An 18,556-nucleotide genomic window follows, 5' to 3' on the forward strand; every position below is an offset into this window, starting at 1 on the left:
TCACTTGGGCTTGTAGAGATATATCCAGAGGAAAAAGAGACTAGAGAAAGGAGGGATCCTTGGAAAAGAAGGGGCAGATAATTTTTTTTTTCATCTCCATTATTGTATGCTTTGTGTTAGGTGAAAGCTCGTTTGATAAAGATGGGGCATCTTAATTCAATGAACATATTTCTCAGACAAGAAATTGACAGAATGCAAAAAGTCATTTCAATACTTCGCAGTAGCCTGAATGATCTAAAATTGGCCATTGAAGGCACGATCATTATGAGTGAGGTAAGCTATGACCATCTCGGTAGCTGTTTCCCTCTTCCGTTGAATTTTCTTATTCTCAGATTTTAACTCCGTCATTTTTCCAGAACTTGAGAGATGCTCTGGACAACATGTATGATGCCCGTATACCCCAAATCTGGAAAAGAGTGTCCTGGGACTCCTCCACACTGGGCTTCTGGTTTACTGAACTTTTGGAAAGAAACGCTCAGTTTTCTACCTGGATATTTGAAGGGAGGCCCAATGTGTTCTGGATGACTGGTTTCTTCAATCCCCAAGGTAGGTGTTCACAGGACTTGGACGTCGTGAGTGGTTGTGTGGTAGCACTGTGTGATAAATGTATGTTACACAGAGCAGTATAGAGGCGCAGCTTACTGCATGCTGGAATTATGCTTTCAGAGGTGTAGACCAACAGAGGAACCTTCTATATTTGTTTTACAAATTCAGTCTGAAGTTCTGTCTGCCATATTGCTTCCACAACATAGGGGCAAAATTCCATTTTTCTTCTCACCCACTTAAGCAAGCAAGTTGGTGGTTAGAACAATGTGAAATACTGAAAAGGTTTTGTTCAAACATTACTTTTTAAATGTTTATGAAACTGACAAAAATGAAGCACCAGAATATGCAAAGGAAAATGTTCCTAAGGCTCAGAAAATTAGACTGATTTTTAAAATGACCATGTGGCAAAAGTTTTATTCAGTGCACTTCCAGAGTCTGTCCCTGCTTGCTTGTTTTTTTTGCCCCTCCCCTGAAAAAGTGCTTTGTGATCCCATGGCATATATTCCTTCATTATAGAAATATTTACTGAATAAGTTTCAGACTAGATCTCATAGAGTTCATAAAAGTTCAGAAATGCAACAATGTTTTTTTCTTACTATGACATGGATAGTTTTTTCAAGTAACTCTTGGCAAGAATGAAGGGACACTGGGTTCCTTACAGTTCAGCACCTTCTAGGCCCATTAGTAATACAATTTAAGAAGTGTTCACACTTAGAAATTTAGGATTACTCTCGTTACTCCGTAAGCAACTTAGCAAACACTCACATTGTTACTCTCAGCAGTATGGTTGAATCTCATAAAATAATATTAAATGAAGGAAGTCAAACAGGACACATTATAATGTATACCATATTCTTTGTGATGTATGAATATTGTGTGATTCCATTTATGCAAGAAACCAAAATAAGTAAAATAGATCCAAGGTCTTAAAAGTCAGAATAGTGGTTACCCTTGTGGGAAAGGGCAGTGATCGCCAAAGGGCACAAGGCGGTTCAAGGGGTCTGGGAATGTTCTACTTCTTGATCTGGATATTGGTTACAGGGCTATATTCCCTTGGTGAAAATTTATCAAGCTTTATACTTATGAGTTGTATGTTTTTCTTTGTATCAGTTCAGTTCAGTTCAGTCGCTCAGTCATGTCCAACTCTTTGTGACCCCATGAATCGCAGCATGCCAGGCCTCCCTGTATAATACTTAATAAATAGTAGACATTTATTTGTTCTCTGTGTACATGCATTCATTCAGTTCATGAATTTTCAAGTGCCTTAACATTTTCTAAATTTAAAACATTGATCATGGTGGTTTTTAGGAACTTAGCAAATTATATTGGGTTGGCCAAAAAGTTTATTCAGGTTTTTCTGTACCATCTTATGAAAAAACCCAAATGAACTTTTTGGCCAACCCAATACATGGCACATTATTATGTCAGTAGACTTTAGATTTGTGAAGAACAGCCCCAATATTTCACTTATCTGTTTTTCTCCCAGAATTCCCATTGAATTTGGGAAGGAAAAAAATTTTTATTATGGTTTTCAGATTCTTGTGTCTACTTACAAGTCTCTTTCCTCTATACCAGCCCTCAATTTGAGTAAGCTGTCACCAGGCGATTCCGAGCTTGGGAGCTTAAAGAAATAACGTTTAACTTGATTAGGATTGTTCAACCATCTTTCATTTGCCAGCCCATCCACTAGGTGCTTTCAATAGAGAGAGATTTGAGATGCAGTTCCTGCCCCAAAGGCGCCCATAATCTGGTCAGTAGGACAGAAACATGAGCAACTTTAACAGAATGTGGTAAATGCTCCGCCTGCGTAGAACCAAGTGCCGCGCAGGCACAGAGGACAGAGAGGTACCTTCCCCGAGGCCGGCCTTGAGAAGAGCTGTACCCGGGGTCAGCTCAACCCTGGAAGAGTGGGGTTCACAGAGGCAGAGGCTGGTAAGAGCATCCCAGTCAGAGACCTGAGCAGAGACAAGGCATGTCCAGGGAGAGAAGACTCGTGTGGCCTGAGCTCAGGAAGCAGGAGCAGGGGTGTCGGGGGGTGAGGTCTTCCAGGCGAGTTTGAGCTGCATCATAAAGGCAGCATAAAGTCACCAAAAATGAGGTGAAGGTAGAGTGTAGACTGAAAGAAGGCTATCCATAGCAATGACACTCTTATCAGGTCCAAGGGAGACAGCCTGAGACCTTGACCAGGTGCAGAGGAGGAGGCAGATCTGATGGACTGATTAAATGGGGCTCTTTGAGAGGGTAGGAAGTAGCAGTGGCTGAGGCTGAAGGCTAAGCACAAGACCAGGAGCCTTAGGAGAGGGGCCACTTGGGAGGATGAGCAGGGAGCCCTGGACACGTCAGCTTGTGCAGGAGGGACATCCAGGTGGGCAGGTGTGCTGGCAGACTTCAAATCAGTGATTAGGAAAAAAAAAAAAGGTGAGATCGTTAAGTATATTTTTAACATTTAGAAGCCAAGGGAGCGGGGTTGATGTATTCATGGCTTTCCATAGACATAGATGGGTAAATCGTATATCACAGCACAGTCTCTTTGAGCAATTGCTTTTTTCCATTAGAAATGTAACTTTCAATAGCAAAGTATTAATATAAACTAATGTTTGTTACTATTTATTAAGAAGTATTACAAACTAGAGCAACATTTAAAGAAATATAAATACAAATCAGTTTTCTTATTTGCCTTGTTAATAACACTGATCCTTTCTATTTTTTTTTTTTTTTCCTCTTCATTTCTGTTTTTTTGTTTTTTTTTTTTTTTTTTTTTCGCCGCCTCCCGTGAGGGGGCGGAAATGACGCGACATGCGCGTCAGAGGGTGCGACGCGGTCGCCGGCCAAATACCTTCATTTCTGTTTTTAAACTGAACTTGGATTCCTTCTCTCATGGCTCTCCGTGTCTCCGAAAGTCTTGCACCTATTCAAACATCCTACCTTACACACCCTTGCTTTCTGTTTGTAGCACAGAAGAATGGAAGTTAGATTTCCCTACCTACCAATCATTTCTCTGCTTCCTTTGCCCTTACTTGACATGGAAGACAAATCCCTTGCAGTTCCATCTTACCTGGCCGAATCAGAGAGGTTGCAGCAACCCCATGCATGTTCACAGGCAGCATGCAAGCAGATAAAGTCCTCTCCAGGTGGAAGCTTCTCTGGTCACTATCTGACCTTGGTGACTGATTTCTCGACATGGTGTAACTTCTGGGTTTTATATCGTCTAACCCAGTCCCCTTCCATGAAATAATTTTTTGTCCCAAAAGATTTAAGTAAATTATTTTTCAAGGGCTATTTTTTTAAGATTTTTCTTTTTTTTTTAATTTTATTTTATTTTTAAACTTTACAATATTGTATTGGTTCTGCCATATATTGAAATGAATCCGCCACAGGCATACATGTGTTCCCCATCCTGAACCCTCCTCCCTCCTCCCTCCCCATACCATCCGGCATTGAAATATGTATAATATCATATATGAAACGAGTCGCCAGTCCAGGTTCGATGCACGATACTGGATACTTGGGGCTGGTGCACTGGGAAGATTTTTCTTTTGATGTGGAACATTTTGAAAGTCTTTATTGAATTTGTTACAATATTGCTTCCATTTCATGTATTGGCTTTTTGGTTGAAAGACATGTGAGATCATAGCTCCCGGACCAGGGATCAGACAAACACACCCCGCATTGAAAGGCGAAGTCTTAGCCGCTGGACCGCTAGGGAAGTCTCTAAGTAAATTGTTTAAAGAAACCACGGTTTAAGTAAAACACAGTGCCGTTTGCTAAGATGCCATAGTTTTTTCAGAAATATATATAGTCAAAATCACCTAGATTGTAGAAAGCTTGAAAATGTTTCTTTCACCTATGACCATTTGTTTTGTGTTCTTGTAATGTTACCTGGCATCTGATACTGTCTGAGGTGTGTTTCCCATCATGCCCCTGTGAGCGCCCTTTGGGCCTAAGTGATGCTGCAGGGACAGGTGACGGGCCTCATTTGCCACCCCCTCCCTGGTCGCAGTCTGTGTCTGATCTCACCCTGTTTGTAGCACTGTTCTGTCACTGTGTGGTGGTCTGATATTTCGTCTTATTGAAGAGGCTGTCAGCCAGCCACCCTGGAACTAATTTCGTGTGTTCAGCCCCCTTCACAATCATTTCTGTAGCAACTGACGAGCTCAATCAGGTGGCAATTAGATTTGATTATTAACGTGGTCAAGCTCTGTGTGCCCCTGACCCTGTGACATTTGTTCAATGGCCCAGCTTTGGGCATAGCATGGAACTGCCTCCAAGTGGATAACTCAGGCTCAGGTGAACCTTTGTGCTCCACTGGGGCTTCCCAGCAGTAACTGGCACGCACACACGCATATCGTTTAAGACTGTGCTGCTCAGCATTCTGGAAGGATTATGTGGTCTCTTGTTCCCACAAGTGTACCTTTTCACAGCATCATGTACACACGACTTAGATTCTGATTTGTGTGTGTCTGTGTCATAGATAGGGATGTGTTTAAACTCAGAGATTATGAGTGGACATGAGCTTGACATCAATCCAAGGGAATTGCCTGCCTTCCAGAACCTTTTAATTGATAGCCTCGCTTTGCCATTCAGTTTGGTGTGACTCACAGGTGCTGCAAATGAAAGGGAGCAGAGGCTGGACGTGCTCTCACACAGAGGTGTGAGACCTGCACTGACATTATTTTCCAAATGTTGAACTCAATCTGCAGCGTGATGCCATTTGGATGCCGAACTGCTCTAGCTTTTCTGTTTTGTTCTTTAGTGTCTTGGCAAGCCACACCAGGTCTGTTGTAGCAGATATCAGCAACAATTTAGTATTCACTACTACAAATCAAGATTTTCAGTTAGAAGGGAGTCTACTGAATCAAAGAGATGGACAATTTTTGTCCTGTTATCTTTTGTTCCTGTAAAAATCACCGATAACCTCTTGCCTGAGTATTTGTTCTTTTTTAAAAAAAATAACGTATTTATTTATTTTTGGTCGTGCTGGGTCTTCGTTGCTGCGTGTGGGTTTTCTCTAGTCGTGGTGAATGGGGGCTACTCCTCATTGTGGTGCACAGGCTTGTCACTGCGGTGGCCTCTCTCATTGCAGAGCACAGGTTTGTCATTGCAGTGGCCTCTCTTTTTGCAGAGCACAGGCTCTAGGCGCTTGGGCTTCAGTCGTTGTGGTCCATGGGCATTAGTTGCCCACAGCCCATGGAATCTTCCTGGACCAGAGATCAAACCTGTGCCCCCTGTGTTGGCAGGCGGACTCCTATCCACTGTCCAGGGAAGTCCTGTGTATTTGTTTTTAGGGCAACATTAGCAGCTGCCAGCAATTTCTGAATGCTTATCTTGAAGACAGTCATAAAAGCTTGCTGTCTGTTGGGCAGAAGAGTACAGCAGGGTTATTAATAGAGCTTTAGGATTGGAAGGGACTGGGGATTTTTTCTAATCTTATAACAATCCCAAGTGTGCCCCAGAGGTACCCCTAATATCTGAGGAAATCTAGGTGAAGGGTTATCAGGGTTTCAGACCTCAATCTGGGTGATAGCACTCACTGCCGTGACCCTGAATCCCAGAACCAGAGAAGGACTGTGGACACTGTAGAAACACCTCCAAGTGAATAAAAGCCCATTCTTCTCACCTTTGGTGGGGAGGGGCTTGATGCCCTGGCTTCAGCCTCAACCACATCCCTTATGATTTTAGTCTCTGCCCATGGTCCTTACCCACCCTCTAGTTCCTTGTCGTTTGGCTGGCTTCATTACAACACTGAAACTGCTCTCTCCAAGGCCACCAGGTCTAGTAATCCTCCTGCTAGCTTCATTTCACACCTTGGCTTCCATCCATCACCTACCTTGGTTCTCCCCCTACCTCTCAGAGGGCTACTTCTGAGCCCACTTTGTGGGCTCTTCTCAGGCAAGTTCTGCCCTTGGCCCTGGTCTCTTCATTGATGACCTCAGTCCTTCTCAGAGATGCAATTGTTTGTCTCTACTTATGACCGACTCATCAAAAGTCCCAGTGTTAGCTTCTGATTCTTACTTCCAACTGTCTCCGTGAACTATTCCATCCTCTGTAAACCTCACCAGGACTACAGCTGTCCATCTCCCCACTAAACCACCCTCACCAGGGTTCTGCTCCGTTTGCTTGTACCTGCCCACCCTCCAGATCACCCTGACTCTTGTAAATAGTCCCTCACATCCTAACAGCTTGAAAGAGGGAAATCAGGAATGCATAGTGTGGTGGAAGATGGGGGGGATGGGAGGAAGGAGTAACAGATGCTGCCAGAGGTCAAGTAAGGTAGGGCCCCAGATGGCTAGATAGCCTTATCAACCAGGAGACTGCGGGCGAGAGAAGTCTCAGTGGAGTAGGTGGGGAGGTGGAGGAGTCAGATTTCAGGGTGAGTGAGAGACCAGAAAATGGGGAGACAGAGAGTGAGGGTGGAGAACATGGAAAATTCCCTCGAGAAATTGGATTTGGAAGAGAAGAAGGGAGTTGGAGGAGCAGTTGTAAGAAGAAAACATTTTCTTTCTTCTTTTAATGGCAGGACAAGCTTGAGCCTATTCAAATACTGGTGGGAAGAAGCCAGGAGAGAGAGAGACAACAAAGATACCACAAGGGGGGGAGTGAAAGAAGCAGAAGGAGTGGTTCCCCAAGTGGAGGGATGCACTCCATGCGGGAGGAGGGACACCCCACCCGCTATAACAAGGTAACAAGGAAGGAATGAGCGTAGATGCCAATGAGTTTGCTGGTATGGTGGCAAGAAGTTAAGAGAATTTCCATCTGATGCTTTCTATTCTTCCCTTTGAGGAGGCAAAGTGATCTCAGGAGCAGGGTGTTAGAGGAGAGATTTAAGAAGAGTAGCAGAAGTTTGAGAAAGAGGGCTAAGGAGGAAGGGATTGCTAGATGGCTTTGACAATCCCATCAAGGCTAGTGGTGGCTAAACCACGGTGGCAGTTGTGTGCTGGTCTCAGTTTTGCTCAGCAGCCTGGAATGGGTTTAAGAAGAAGGACACCTGGACTTGTTTAGCAGTGGAGTTCTGCTGGGTGAGTGATGAAAAAGATGGGTCTGCTCTAAATAGGGGAAGAAGCAAAGAAAAGGGGTGGAGTTGAGGACCAGGTCTTTGGAACTGAGACGTCAAGATGCTGAGTGGGATACTGAAGAGACCCAGAAGGCGGCAGGAGGCTCCGTGAATGGGGACCAGTGGGTACTTGCAGGGACAGTGAGGGGAGGGGCGTGTGGACAGAGGATGATTGTCCAAGCAGCAGAGATTCTCATCCAGGGTGGAGGGGCAGTTGGGGAGGACAGGATCTTCAGGGTTGAGCCAGCCTCCAGGAAGGGCAAGAAGATGGAGAGAATGTTCTGTGCAGACATGGAACACATGGGAGAGTCTGTTAACCACAGACCCACTCCAGCGAGAATAGCGTAAAGGTTGGGGAGGGAGCAGAGAGGTGTAAGGTTGGGTGAAGGGAGAGGAAGCATGGAGTAGCAGAGAAGGAGTAGGGAAGGTACAGCAATTACAGAATTACGTTTTGGCATGTGAGACCCAGCGGGGTTAGCTGATCCCAACCTAACCAAGAGAATTAGCCCCAGTGCTCCGGCTTATACTCCATGTCCTGGATTAACAGCATTTCAGAAAATATATGCATATCAGGGGACTCTGGGAAGACTCAGCTTGCATTACTGACAGCCTTCCTCATGTTTTGCTTGTATCATAGGGCATGTCTCTTCCCACTTGCCAAATTTGTTCTGCAAACAACATGCGTCCATGATCTCTTATTGGCCTGTCATGCAGATATTTTTTACAGAGCAGAGGTTCTTAATCCTGCCCGCACAGTAGAATCATGTGGGTAGGTTTTAATGCATGCTAGTCCCTGGGGCCCAAACCAGGGACTTCAGAACCTCTGGGGATGAGTTCATTAGAGTCTATATAATCAGTCTTAAAATATCTTTTGGTCATGCTAAGGTGTGAGGAACCTGGGCCTTAGACCATTGCTACCCAGTATGTGGTCCAGCAGCCAGCAGCGGCAACATCACCTGGGAGCTTGATAGAAATGAGGATCCTCAGGACCTACCCTCAACCTCCCTACTGAATCAGAACCAGCATTTTAATAAGCGATCTTTCCCTTGGTGTTAACTGTGAACTTTGAGAAACCCTGCCTTAAAACAGTACTAAAGCCTGGTCCCACCTCTAGAGATTCTGATTTAACTTATCTGGGCTATGACCAGGGAATTGGAAGTTTCAAAGTCTTCCCAGATATTTCAAATTTTCAGCCAAGATTAAGATCCCTACCTTACAGCATTGAACAAAGCATCAGGAAAGGTTCCTGGGGCATTTTTATTCAACTGGGTGAATCATCGTCATCTTTGCTTAATGATTTCTGACCTTCTATTTAACTTACCAATGAACTGCATTCGGTTCTCATTTTGGGGAAAAAACTGCCTGTCATAATCTTATGGCAGGAACATCATTTCTGCTCATCTTTCAAAATGCTCATGGGAGGCTTAGTAACTGACAAGACAGGAAATACTGAACAACCGAAGGCTCATTACCTAAGGACTGGTTCATTTATTAAAGGAAAGAAAGTGTTGCCTATAGGACCATCATTACAGAATACCAAGCAACTCCTTGTGAAATAAAGAACCTTCCTGATGGTGCTCATTTCACACACTAGCAAGGTTATGCTCAAAATTCGTCAAGCTAGGCTTCAGCAGTACGTGAACCAAGAACTTCCAGATGTACAGCTGGGTTTAGAAAGAGCACAGGACCCAGAGATCAAATTACCAACATTCATAGAGAAAGCAAGAGAATTTCAGAAAAATATCTACTTCTGCTTCCTTGGTTATGCTAAAGCCTTTGACTGTGTAGATCACAACAAACTGTGGAAAATTCTTAAAGAGACAGGAGTACCACACCACCTTACCTGTCTCCTGATAATCCTGTATGCAGGTCAAGAAGCAACAGTTTGAACCGGACATGGAACAACTGACTGATTCAAAATTGGGAAAGGAGTATGTCGAGGCTGTACATTGTCACCCTGCTTATTTAACTTCTATGAAGAGTACATCATGCAAAATGCTGGGCTGGATGAATCACAAGCTGGAATCAAGATTGTGGGGAGAAATATCAACAGCCTCAGATACACAAATGTTACCACTCTAATGGCAAAAAGGGAAGACAAACTGAAGAGCCTCCTGATGAGGGTGAAAGAGGAGAGTGAAAAAGTTGGTTTGATGACATGTGTTCCCATCACTTCATGGCAAACAGAAGGGGGAAAAGTGGAAGCAGCAACAGGTTTTATTTTCTTGGGCTCCAGAATCACTATGGATGGTGACTGCAAGCCATGAAATTAAAAGACACTTGTCCTTGATAGGAGCAAAGACACGACAAACCTAGGCAGAAAAGCAGAGATAGAAAGCAGAGATATCATTCTGCTGATAAAGATCTGTATGGTCAAAGCTACGGTTTTTCTAGTAGTCATGTATGGATGTGAGAGTTGGGCTATAAAGAAAGCTGAGCACAGAAGAATTGATGCTTTTGAACTGTGGTGTTGGAGAAGACTCTTGAGAGTCCCTTGGACAGCCAGGAGACCAAACCAGTCAATCCTAAAGGAAATCAACCCTGAATACTCATTGGAAGGACTAATGCTGAAGCTGATGCTCCAATACTTTGGCTATCTGATGCAAAGAGCAGACTCACTGGAAAAGACCCTGATGCTGGAAAGATTGAGGGCAAAAAGAGAAGGCAGCAGAGGTTATATAGTATTACCAACTCCATGGACATGAATCTAAGCAAACTCTGGGAGATAGTAGAGAACAGAGGAGCCTGGCATGCTGCAGTCCTTGGGGTTGCAAAGAATTGAACACAACTTAGTGACTGAACAACAACAATAGCATTCCTGGTTAGTTATTTATTCTGTCCCTTCCACGACCTTGTTTGAATTGATACTGAAAGCCTTCTACAGCTTCCTTCAAGCCAACTGATTGCACAGGTCAAACAACAATAGTTTGTTTGCTGAAATGTTAGGTCATGACTATTACAGGAATTAAGACATAACAAGTGTTATTTTAGGCCTGAGTTTCCAGAGTATAATACAAGCTTAAAAGTACATTTTGCAAAAGAACAAGCTTGACAAGTGTTTTAACAATTCATTATACTGTATGGGTTAGAAAGGCAAAGAAAATTTAAGGCACCTCAGTTAGCCCACATGACACTCAGATGTTTGAATGGTTAAATCACCCATTTTTGTGTGGGTGTTTAAGTCTCATGAAAAATAGATTATTTTTGTTGAGGACTTTCCCCAACTTTTTTTTCTCACTTCTGAGTCAAACGCATGAACGCCTGAATCGCTTTTCCCACCACTGATGATTGAAATTCGGCTTAAGAATTATTAAAATTAAATTAGTGCCAAGACAGAAGTACTACTTCTCAAGCCTTTATAAAGAAAAATCTATCAATAGTCTTTTAAAATTATATAGGTTTCAGAAAACAAGAGTTTTTGATTTCATTATACTTGATATCAGTCTATAAGAAAGATGATCATTCATTTTTAAAATTCGATAAAGAGCAATTCAGTGGATTTGCAATTCAGTTTGAATTCTGCAAGATCATGTTCTTCTTTTTAGGAGGCAAAAAAAAAGCTATCAAAACTTGAAAAAAATATATGTATCTTCTCCATGTTCTGAGTGAGAATGAGCCATGGAACGGTTTCCTACCCTCTGCTCTCAGGCCTCAAATTATTTATTGAACATTTTCCTTTCTTAATAGCTCAAGGTAATATGCATTCTAGATTTCGTCTCCTGGCATAACCGAGAGTGCTTCCTAAACATTAGGAGGCTTACTGTTGAAGTCAGCCAGACAATATCATGCGTATTCCCCAGCAGGGAGATGAGAGAAGGTGGTATCTCCTTAACCATACTAGAACTTTTTCAGAACACTCCACCATCAACTGAGGTCCTTGCCTTGGGTGTGTTACATAATAGAGAGTCTCTCACCCCCTCACCTGGCATCTACTACATTGTTCTGAGTGCCATAGCAAGTGAGGTCAAATTTGCAATTTGGAACTTCAAATATTATAGAAAAACCCAGTTTTTCAACTAGTGCAGATGGATAGTTAGTCATTATTCATGCCTTATGCATTATGACTTTGTAGATTCATAGATCAATGATGAATTTTAAAATATCATAAAATAGGGTCAATTTAATTCTGAGGATCTACTTGGATGCAAGCTTAAAGTTGAGTGATGAAAATGACATTTTCATGGAGTCACTTAGAATGGAGGATTGGGTTTTATTACTGTGGTCATATATACCTGACTGGGTTTCCCAGGTGGTGTGAGTGATAAAGAACCCGCTTGCCAATGCAGGAAACATAAAAGACCCGGGTTTGATCCCTGGATCAGGAAGATTCCCAGAGGATGGCATGGCAACACACTCCAGTATTCTTGCCTGGAAAATCCCACGGACAGAGGAGCCTGGAGGGCCACAGTCCATAGGGCTGCAGAGCCGGACACAACTAAAGCAAGTTATCATGGCGTGGCATATACCTGACTACCAAACACACGACATGTTGACTACTAAAAAAATGAGATCCCCAGTATTTAAAGTGGAAGTTGATGTAATCACACACTTGATCAGACCATCTCAGGTGACTCCACATGTACACTACAGACAGGTCTTGACCAGAAATCGCTGCAGGCAAACGTCTACCAAGTTTCCTACTCCCTGTATTTAACACTTTGCATCATAAAAGCATCCTTTCCTACTAGGCACTCTTAGTTTCATGAAACTTTATAAGAATCACTTATAGGACTTCTCTGGTGGTCCAGTGGTTATGATTATGCATTTCCATTGCAAAGGGCATGGGTTCGATCCTTGGTCAGGGAAGTTCCACATGCCTCCCAGTGGACCTAAAAAAAAGAAAAAAGACCTTCAATTAGGTCCTCTGGTTGACTGACCAACTTTTCTTTTGGATTAATGCAGGGGTTCTTCTTGAGTTTCCTAAATCCTGCTTTCAGTGAGAGCTCTGAGTAAACTTTATAAGATGCAAATACAACTAAATTATTTGCCTGCTTCAGATAATCAGTGGCTTCCCACCATTCACAAAGTCACCAGGTCCAAAGTCTGCCCCTGCGAAACCCTGCCTCTGCCTTTGTTCTAACCTCATCTGCCATTATTGCCTCATCTGTAGGCCTAGACTTCTGTGCCTTTGCACATGCTGTTCCCTTAACTGGAATTATCCCACCTGGAAAACTCTTATTTTCAAGACTAGTCTTTGACTTCATCTTCTCAATTCAGCCGTCCCTGAGCTGTCTTCTTGAGTGGTCCACTCTGTTCTCACATCTTTACTTACAATGACATCGAGGTGTATATCCTGCTTCCGTCCACTTTCCCTGTAGACTGAGCTCCTTGAGTGCAGGGTCCATGGATGGCCTCTTCATCATTGTGGGCATCTCACCTCTAGCATACCTGGTATATAGTGGCCACTTCTAAGGGACTTAGTGAATGAATGAATGAATGAGTGCCTCCCCAAGTGTCTAACAATAATGAGGGAAGGACTTGAGAATGGAGAGAACTTGACTTTTTCACTAAGCAGGCTAGAGTCCTACTTTATTTATTAAAAAAAAAAAAATATATATATATATATATATATATATATACACTGATTCATTTGGCTGTGCCAGGTCATGGTTGCATGCGAGATCTTAGTTGCAGCATGTGAACTCCTAGCTGTGGCATGTGGGATCTAGTTCTCTGATGAGGGCTTGAACCTGGGTTCCTTGCATTGAAAGCACAGAGTCTTAGCCACTGGACCACCAGGGGAGTTCTCATTCTTTCTTTCTAATTCTAACAGGTGTTAACTCACTGCCTGCCTTTATGCCTTGTAACTTTCCCTCTTCTTTCCACTCCCATTCAAACCTGATAAAATATTACCACTTTCGTGTTGGTTTGTGCGTTAAAGTTCTCACAGTTCATGAGTCTAGGAGTAATAGGGACACACGCTTCCAAAATTTACTTGTGATTGTGAATAAAGGGGCTCATGATTTCCAGTATTAACATGGAGGCCAAAATGTAATAGATAGGTCACAGGGGACATGAGTTTGGGTGAACTCTGGGAGTTGGTGATGGACAGGGGGGCCTGGCGCACTGCGATTCATGGGGTCGCAGAGTCGGACACGACTGAGCGACTGAACTGAACTGAAAGTATCCTAAGATTTTGAAGTCCATTTTGAAGTTTAAGGTATAGTTTTTAAATATGAAATGCTACTCTCCAAGATAGACTTCTCTAATTGAATTGCATGGCAATGATTTGCAAATATTATGTTTAAAGAAAGGCCACAATATACAGAACCATGTATTGTCTTAAAATAACTGTATTATGCACATTAAAACATGGAGCGTTCCTTTCCGGTGTGATTGCTTTGTTTGATCAAATTGAAAGTCAGGCTTTCTATTTTGGCATTACGCCTTATTTCCTAGACTAAATGAAATTATTCCATTAGAGCAAATAGACGCTTGATAATGGTTTGATTCCAGTTTTAATTGGAATGCTGTTCTCAGAATATTTTACCATTCCAATATTATTCCTTGATACTGGATTTTCAAACAGAGACTCTATGTTAGCGCTGGGTTACAGCCCTTAGAAGACTAGAATAGTTGAAATCCCAGGGGAATTTCAAACCGCGACCTTGTCTGAGGCAGAGACGGTGCTGTTTTCCGGCTGTCTGCTGGCAAGACGTATTTGGTTGATTGAAACAAAACGTTGAAAGAAACATCCCTTCTGAGGTTTGATGTCAGCTCCTCTGGGATGGGCACACATCTGGAGATGGATAAGCAGCTAACTACACAATTCCCCCTCTTGTTACTAGAGTAGTCTGCACCAAGGCATCACGATTTCTTTCTCCTTTTCTAAGGCTTCCTGACCGCAATGAGGCAAGAAGTGACCCGTGCCCACAAAGGCTGGGCCCTGGACTCCGTGACCATCCACAACGAAGTTCTGCGGCAGACCAAGGAGGAGGTCACATCACCCCCTGCGGTAGGTGCCACTGGGCAAGAGCAGGGCCACTTCTGGAGCTGGGGCTCCAAGTTCAAGTTCTGCTGAACATGGACCTATGAGCATCTCCATCAGGTCCTCTGGCTTTGCAGTGAGAGTTTCCTTGGTTGTAACCAGGAGACCTCAATGCCAACTCCTCCTGCATTTGCCAGAGTGGGAATGAATGATAAACACCAGGAAGTCCCCAGACTGCATTCTTTGTAATTACAAGTTACATTTGTGTGTGCTCAAAAGGACTTTCTGCATGTCTCCATCCACTGCTGTGGGGCACTCACAGAATTAATGAGGGTTAAGGGCAGTAGTGGGTTGCCATTTTCCAGTACTCTTGCCTGGAAAATCCCATGGATGGAGGACCCTGGTAGGTTGCAGTCCATGGGGTCGCTAAGAGTCAGACACAACTGAACGACTTCACTTTCACTTTTCACTTTCATGCATTGGAGGAGGAAATGGCAACCCACTCCAGTGTTCTTGCCTGGAGAATCCCAGGGATGGCAGGGCCTGGTGGGCTGCCGTCTATGGGGTTGCACAGAATCAGACACGACTGAAGTGACTTAGCAGCAGCAGCAAGGGCAGTAGAGACTAACAGGATTGGCAGTCCTGAGCTCTGGGGCCAGTTCCAGTCATGTTCCTTCTTAGCTGCAGGACCTGGGTAGAAGGACAATTTGCCTGGAAAATTCCATGGACAGAAGAGCTTGGTGGGCTATCACCTATGGTGTTGCAAAGAGTCGGACCTGGTGCACACATCATACCATGCCACAGATTTAATGATGGTATCTAATGTGCTCATTTTCTGGGATTGCCCATGGTTTTACTGTCAAATCATGTACTTCAGATTTTGGTTCAAGAGGTATGGTTCTTATACTCTTGGCCCACATGGGGGATTTTAGAAAACACTTTGCAGCTAATATCCCTCTCTTTTATTATAATATAGATTTCCTTTCTCTTACCCAGTCCTCACTGGAGATGGAAAAACGGTCACCATCTTCTACTTAAGTGTGTCTTATGAGCTTACGTGATTGTTGGAGTCTCCCCCGTGATTCCCTTTAGACTTTTTTCTTACTGAGCACATGTTCTATGGCTCCCCACTGCCTACAAGATAAAGTTCAAGCTCTTCAGTCTGGTATCGACAGTCTTCCACTGTTAAGCCCTAACTTATTTTATAACCATTGACCCTGCTGCTAAATAAAATGCTTGGACTCTCCTGACCATCCAGCCTCTCTTGATGCCCACCCTCTCTCCTCCATGTTCCCAAGCGCAGCGTGCCCTCCAAGACCCTCTCCTCCACAAGCCTCCCCGAGCACTCCAACCCACAGTGACTTTTCACTTGCAGTCACCGCGCTTGGCCTCAGTCAGTGCTGTTCATTAGGCAGCCCCTCTAACAAGCGTGTGCTGGTGTTTGAGTCATGCCTTTTACATTTTGTTCTATGTGTGTGTGTGTGTGTGTTGTCTCCTGGTTTACTGGTGAGGCCCTCAAGTCCTACTGTGTGAAAGACAGATACAGGATGAGGTCAGCCACTCTTGGACTGATTCTCCCCCACCCTGCCCATCACTTCCGCTCTTGCTCTGCATGTCTGACCTCTGGGGGCACTCACATGAAGTTAGAACCGCCTGTTGGCTTGCTCAGTGCAGGCTGAGATCCCGAGTGGCACCCAGCTCTGAATCGTGTCCTGGGTGCTCCCGCAGGACCCCGCACCAACTCAGAACACCCCTGTCAGAGACTTTCATTTGCAGCAGAGGCAATCTGGCGCTGCTGGCTGAGTCTTTGGTCCCAGGCTGGTCACCCCTAGGCTCAAATCACCAGTAATAGAAACATTTCTATGGCACTCATGTGCTGTGTGTGCTTAGTCACTCAGTCATGTCTGACTCCTTGCAACCCCATGGACTGTAGCCCACCAGGCTCCTCTGTCCATGGGATTCTCCAGGCAAGAATACTGGAGTGGGTTGCCATACCCTCCTCCAGAGGATCTTCCCAACCCAGGAATCGAACTGGGATATCCTGCATTTGCAGGCAGATTCTTTACCAGCTGAGCTACCAGGGAAGACCATAGCCTCCAGCTGTGCCACAGAGCAACAGTGGGCTCAGTATTTCACCAAGGAATGCATCCACTGGTGTTTTCTCCTTTGGGGAGCGTTTTAAGATTGCTGTGTGTTCTCTTTCCAAACTGATGACCTTCGTTACAACATTGGGTGCCCATCTCCCAGCAGGTAACTTTTTAAAACTTCCTGCTATCTTCCGCTTGGCCCCTCCAGGAAGGCGTATACATTTATGGGCTGTACATGGACGGAGCAGCCTGGGACAGACGGAATGGAAAGCTCACGGAATCCACCCCCAAGGTGCTCTTCACACAGCTGCCCGTGTTGCACATCTTTGCCATCAATTCCACGGCACCCAAGGACCCCAAGTTGTACGTGTGTCCCATTTACAAGAAGCCCAGGCGGACTGACTTGACCTTCATCACTGTGGTGTATTTGCGAACAGTCCTCTCCCCGGATCACTGGATCCTGAGAGGCGTGGCCCTTCTGTGTGACATCAAGTAAGTTCCTTTCCACCTGCTGAGGGCCCTGGAGCCACGTGGGCAGTCAGCACTGTCGAGAGACTCAGGGAGGCGTGTCTTTCTCCCTGATAATTGCTTGATTACTCTTTCTAAATTAAAAAGTTGGTATCTTACAGTCACTTGGATGTGTGTGTTTTCTCTCATATCAATATTTGGAAAGACGATTCAAAAGTAAAGTTTGTTTTTTTTTTATTCCAGGCAGCCACATTCCATTTATAATTATTTTTTAGATAAAGTCCTATTTTCATGTTTGAATACTTTGGAAGATTTGAATTTTTAAAAACTAAAAGTATTAATTTGTTGCATCCCAAAAAGAGTCTAGTAGATGCAATCGTCTCTCTCAAATAAAACCCACCTTTCCTTTGAATACCATCCACCCAAGCCTGAGTTTATGCAAGTATGCTGCCTTTTGCTTGTTTTCTGCATTTGGTCCTCTCTCCGTGTTTGTGAAGTGGGAACTGGAGGGGTCCAGTCAGTTCCCCCTTGGGACTGATAGCTGGTGGTGTGAAATATTTGAGACAGAAAATCCACTGGGATGGCTGCCCTTGCAATTTAATTTTATTCAGTATTATTTTTAAGTGCTTTTGAGGCCCAGAGAGCTCTGAGTCTCTAGCTCTCCCCTCCCAACTCCAACTCCACAGGAGATAATGAAGCACACATTTCTAGGCAGCAAATGTAGAAGGAAAAAACAAACTCCATCAAATGAAATTAGGTTACATGCTGAATGCCTTAAACAGCAAAGTCTTTAAAAAGTGGAGCTATTTCTTACTCCGTAGCTAGTCTGAAACTCGATATGAACCTTTATTTCCTGCTAAAGGAAATTGTCAATTTAACAAAACAGATGGGGTCTTATATTGAACGTTCAGGCAGCTTCTGGCTAATGAAGAAGTGTCTCTGGTCTTCCCATCTAGAATCCTCTTGCCTGCCCCCAGCTAAATCCTCAAACTTCCTCCCCTCTGTCTGTTCTGAAGGAGGGGGATGTTTCAAGTTGCCTTGCTCCCCTCTCATCCCTGTGTCACTCTGATCAGAGATGGCCAAGAAAGAGCCCAGGTGAGGTGTCTAGAGAAGAGCCCAGAAGAAATCCCACCGTAGTCTAGAGCAGGGGTCCCCAACCTCTGGGCATCTAATGCCTGATGACCTGAAGTGGAACCAATGTAATAATAAGAGAAATAAAGTACACAATAAATGTAATGCACTTGAATCATCCCTAAACCATCCCACCCTCCATCTGTAGAAAAATCGTCCTCCATGAAACTGGTCCCTGGTGCCAAAAGGTTAGAGACCCCTGGCCTTGTGTACTTTCAAACAGTAGACAGTACATTATAGGATGCAGTGTATTCTAGCCATGGCCTCTGCTGTGCTCTTGATCCTGATTCGATGTCAAAGCCATAGCACTTTCCAGGACTGTTTTTTAAAAAAATCAAGTAAGCA

At 44.0% G+C, this 18,556-nt stretch overlaps 1 protein-coding gene across 1 annotated transcript in view; it reads left to right on the forward strand.

The window, feature by feature from the left end:
* Window positions 1–17,244, forward strand: part of DNAH8 (dynein axonemal heavy chain 8) — a 328,304-nt gene extending 311,060 nt beyond the window's left edge. The window contains exons 89-92 of the mRNA XM_024983878.2: window positions 121–273; window positions 357–546; window positions 14,431–14,552; window positions 16,821–17,244. Coding sequence (XP_024839646.1) covers window positions 121–273; window positions 357–546; window positions 14,431–14,552; window positions 16,821–17,108 — 753 coding nt within the window. The 3' untranslated portion in view covers window positions 17,109–17,244. The remainder of the gene's footprint in view (window positions 1–120; window positions 274–356; window positions 547–14,430; window positions 14,553–16,820) is intronic.
* The last annotated feature ends 1,312 nt before the right edge of the window (window positions 17,245–18,556 follow it).

Source organism: Bos taurus, chromosome 23 (assembly GCF_002263795.3).
Source record: "Bos taurus isolate L1 Dominette 01449 registration number 42190680 breed Hereford chromosome 23, ARS-UCD2.0, whole genome shotgun sequence".
NCBI classification, from domain to species: domain Eukaryota; kingdom Metazoa; phylum Chordata; class Mammalia; order Artiodactyla; family Bovidae; genus Bos; species Bos taurus.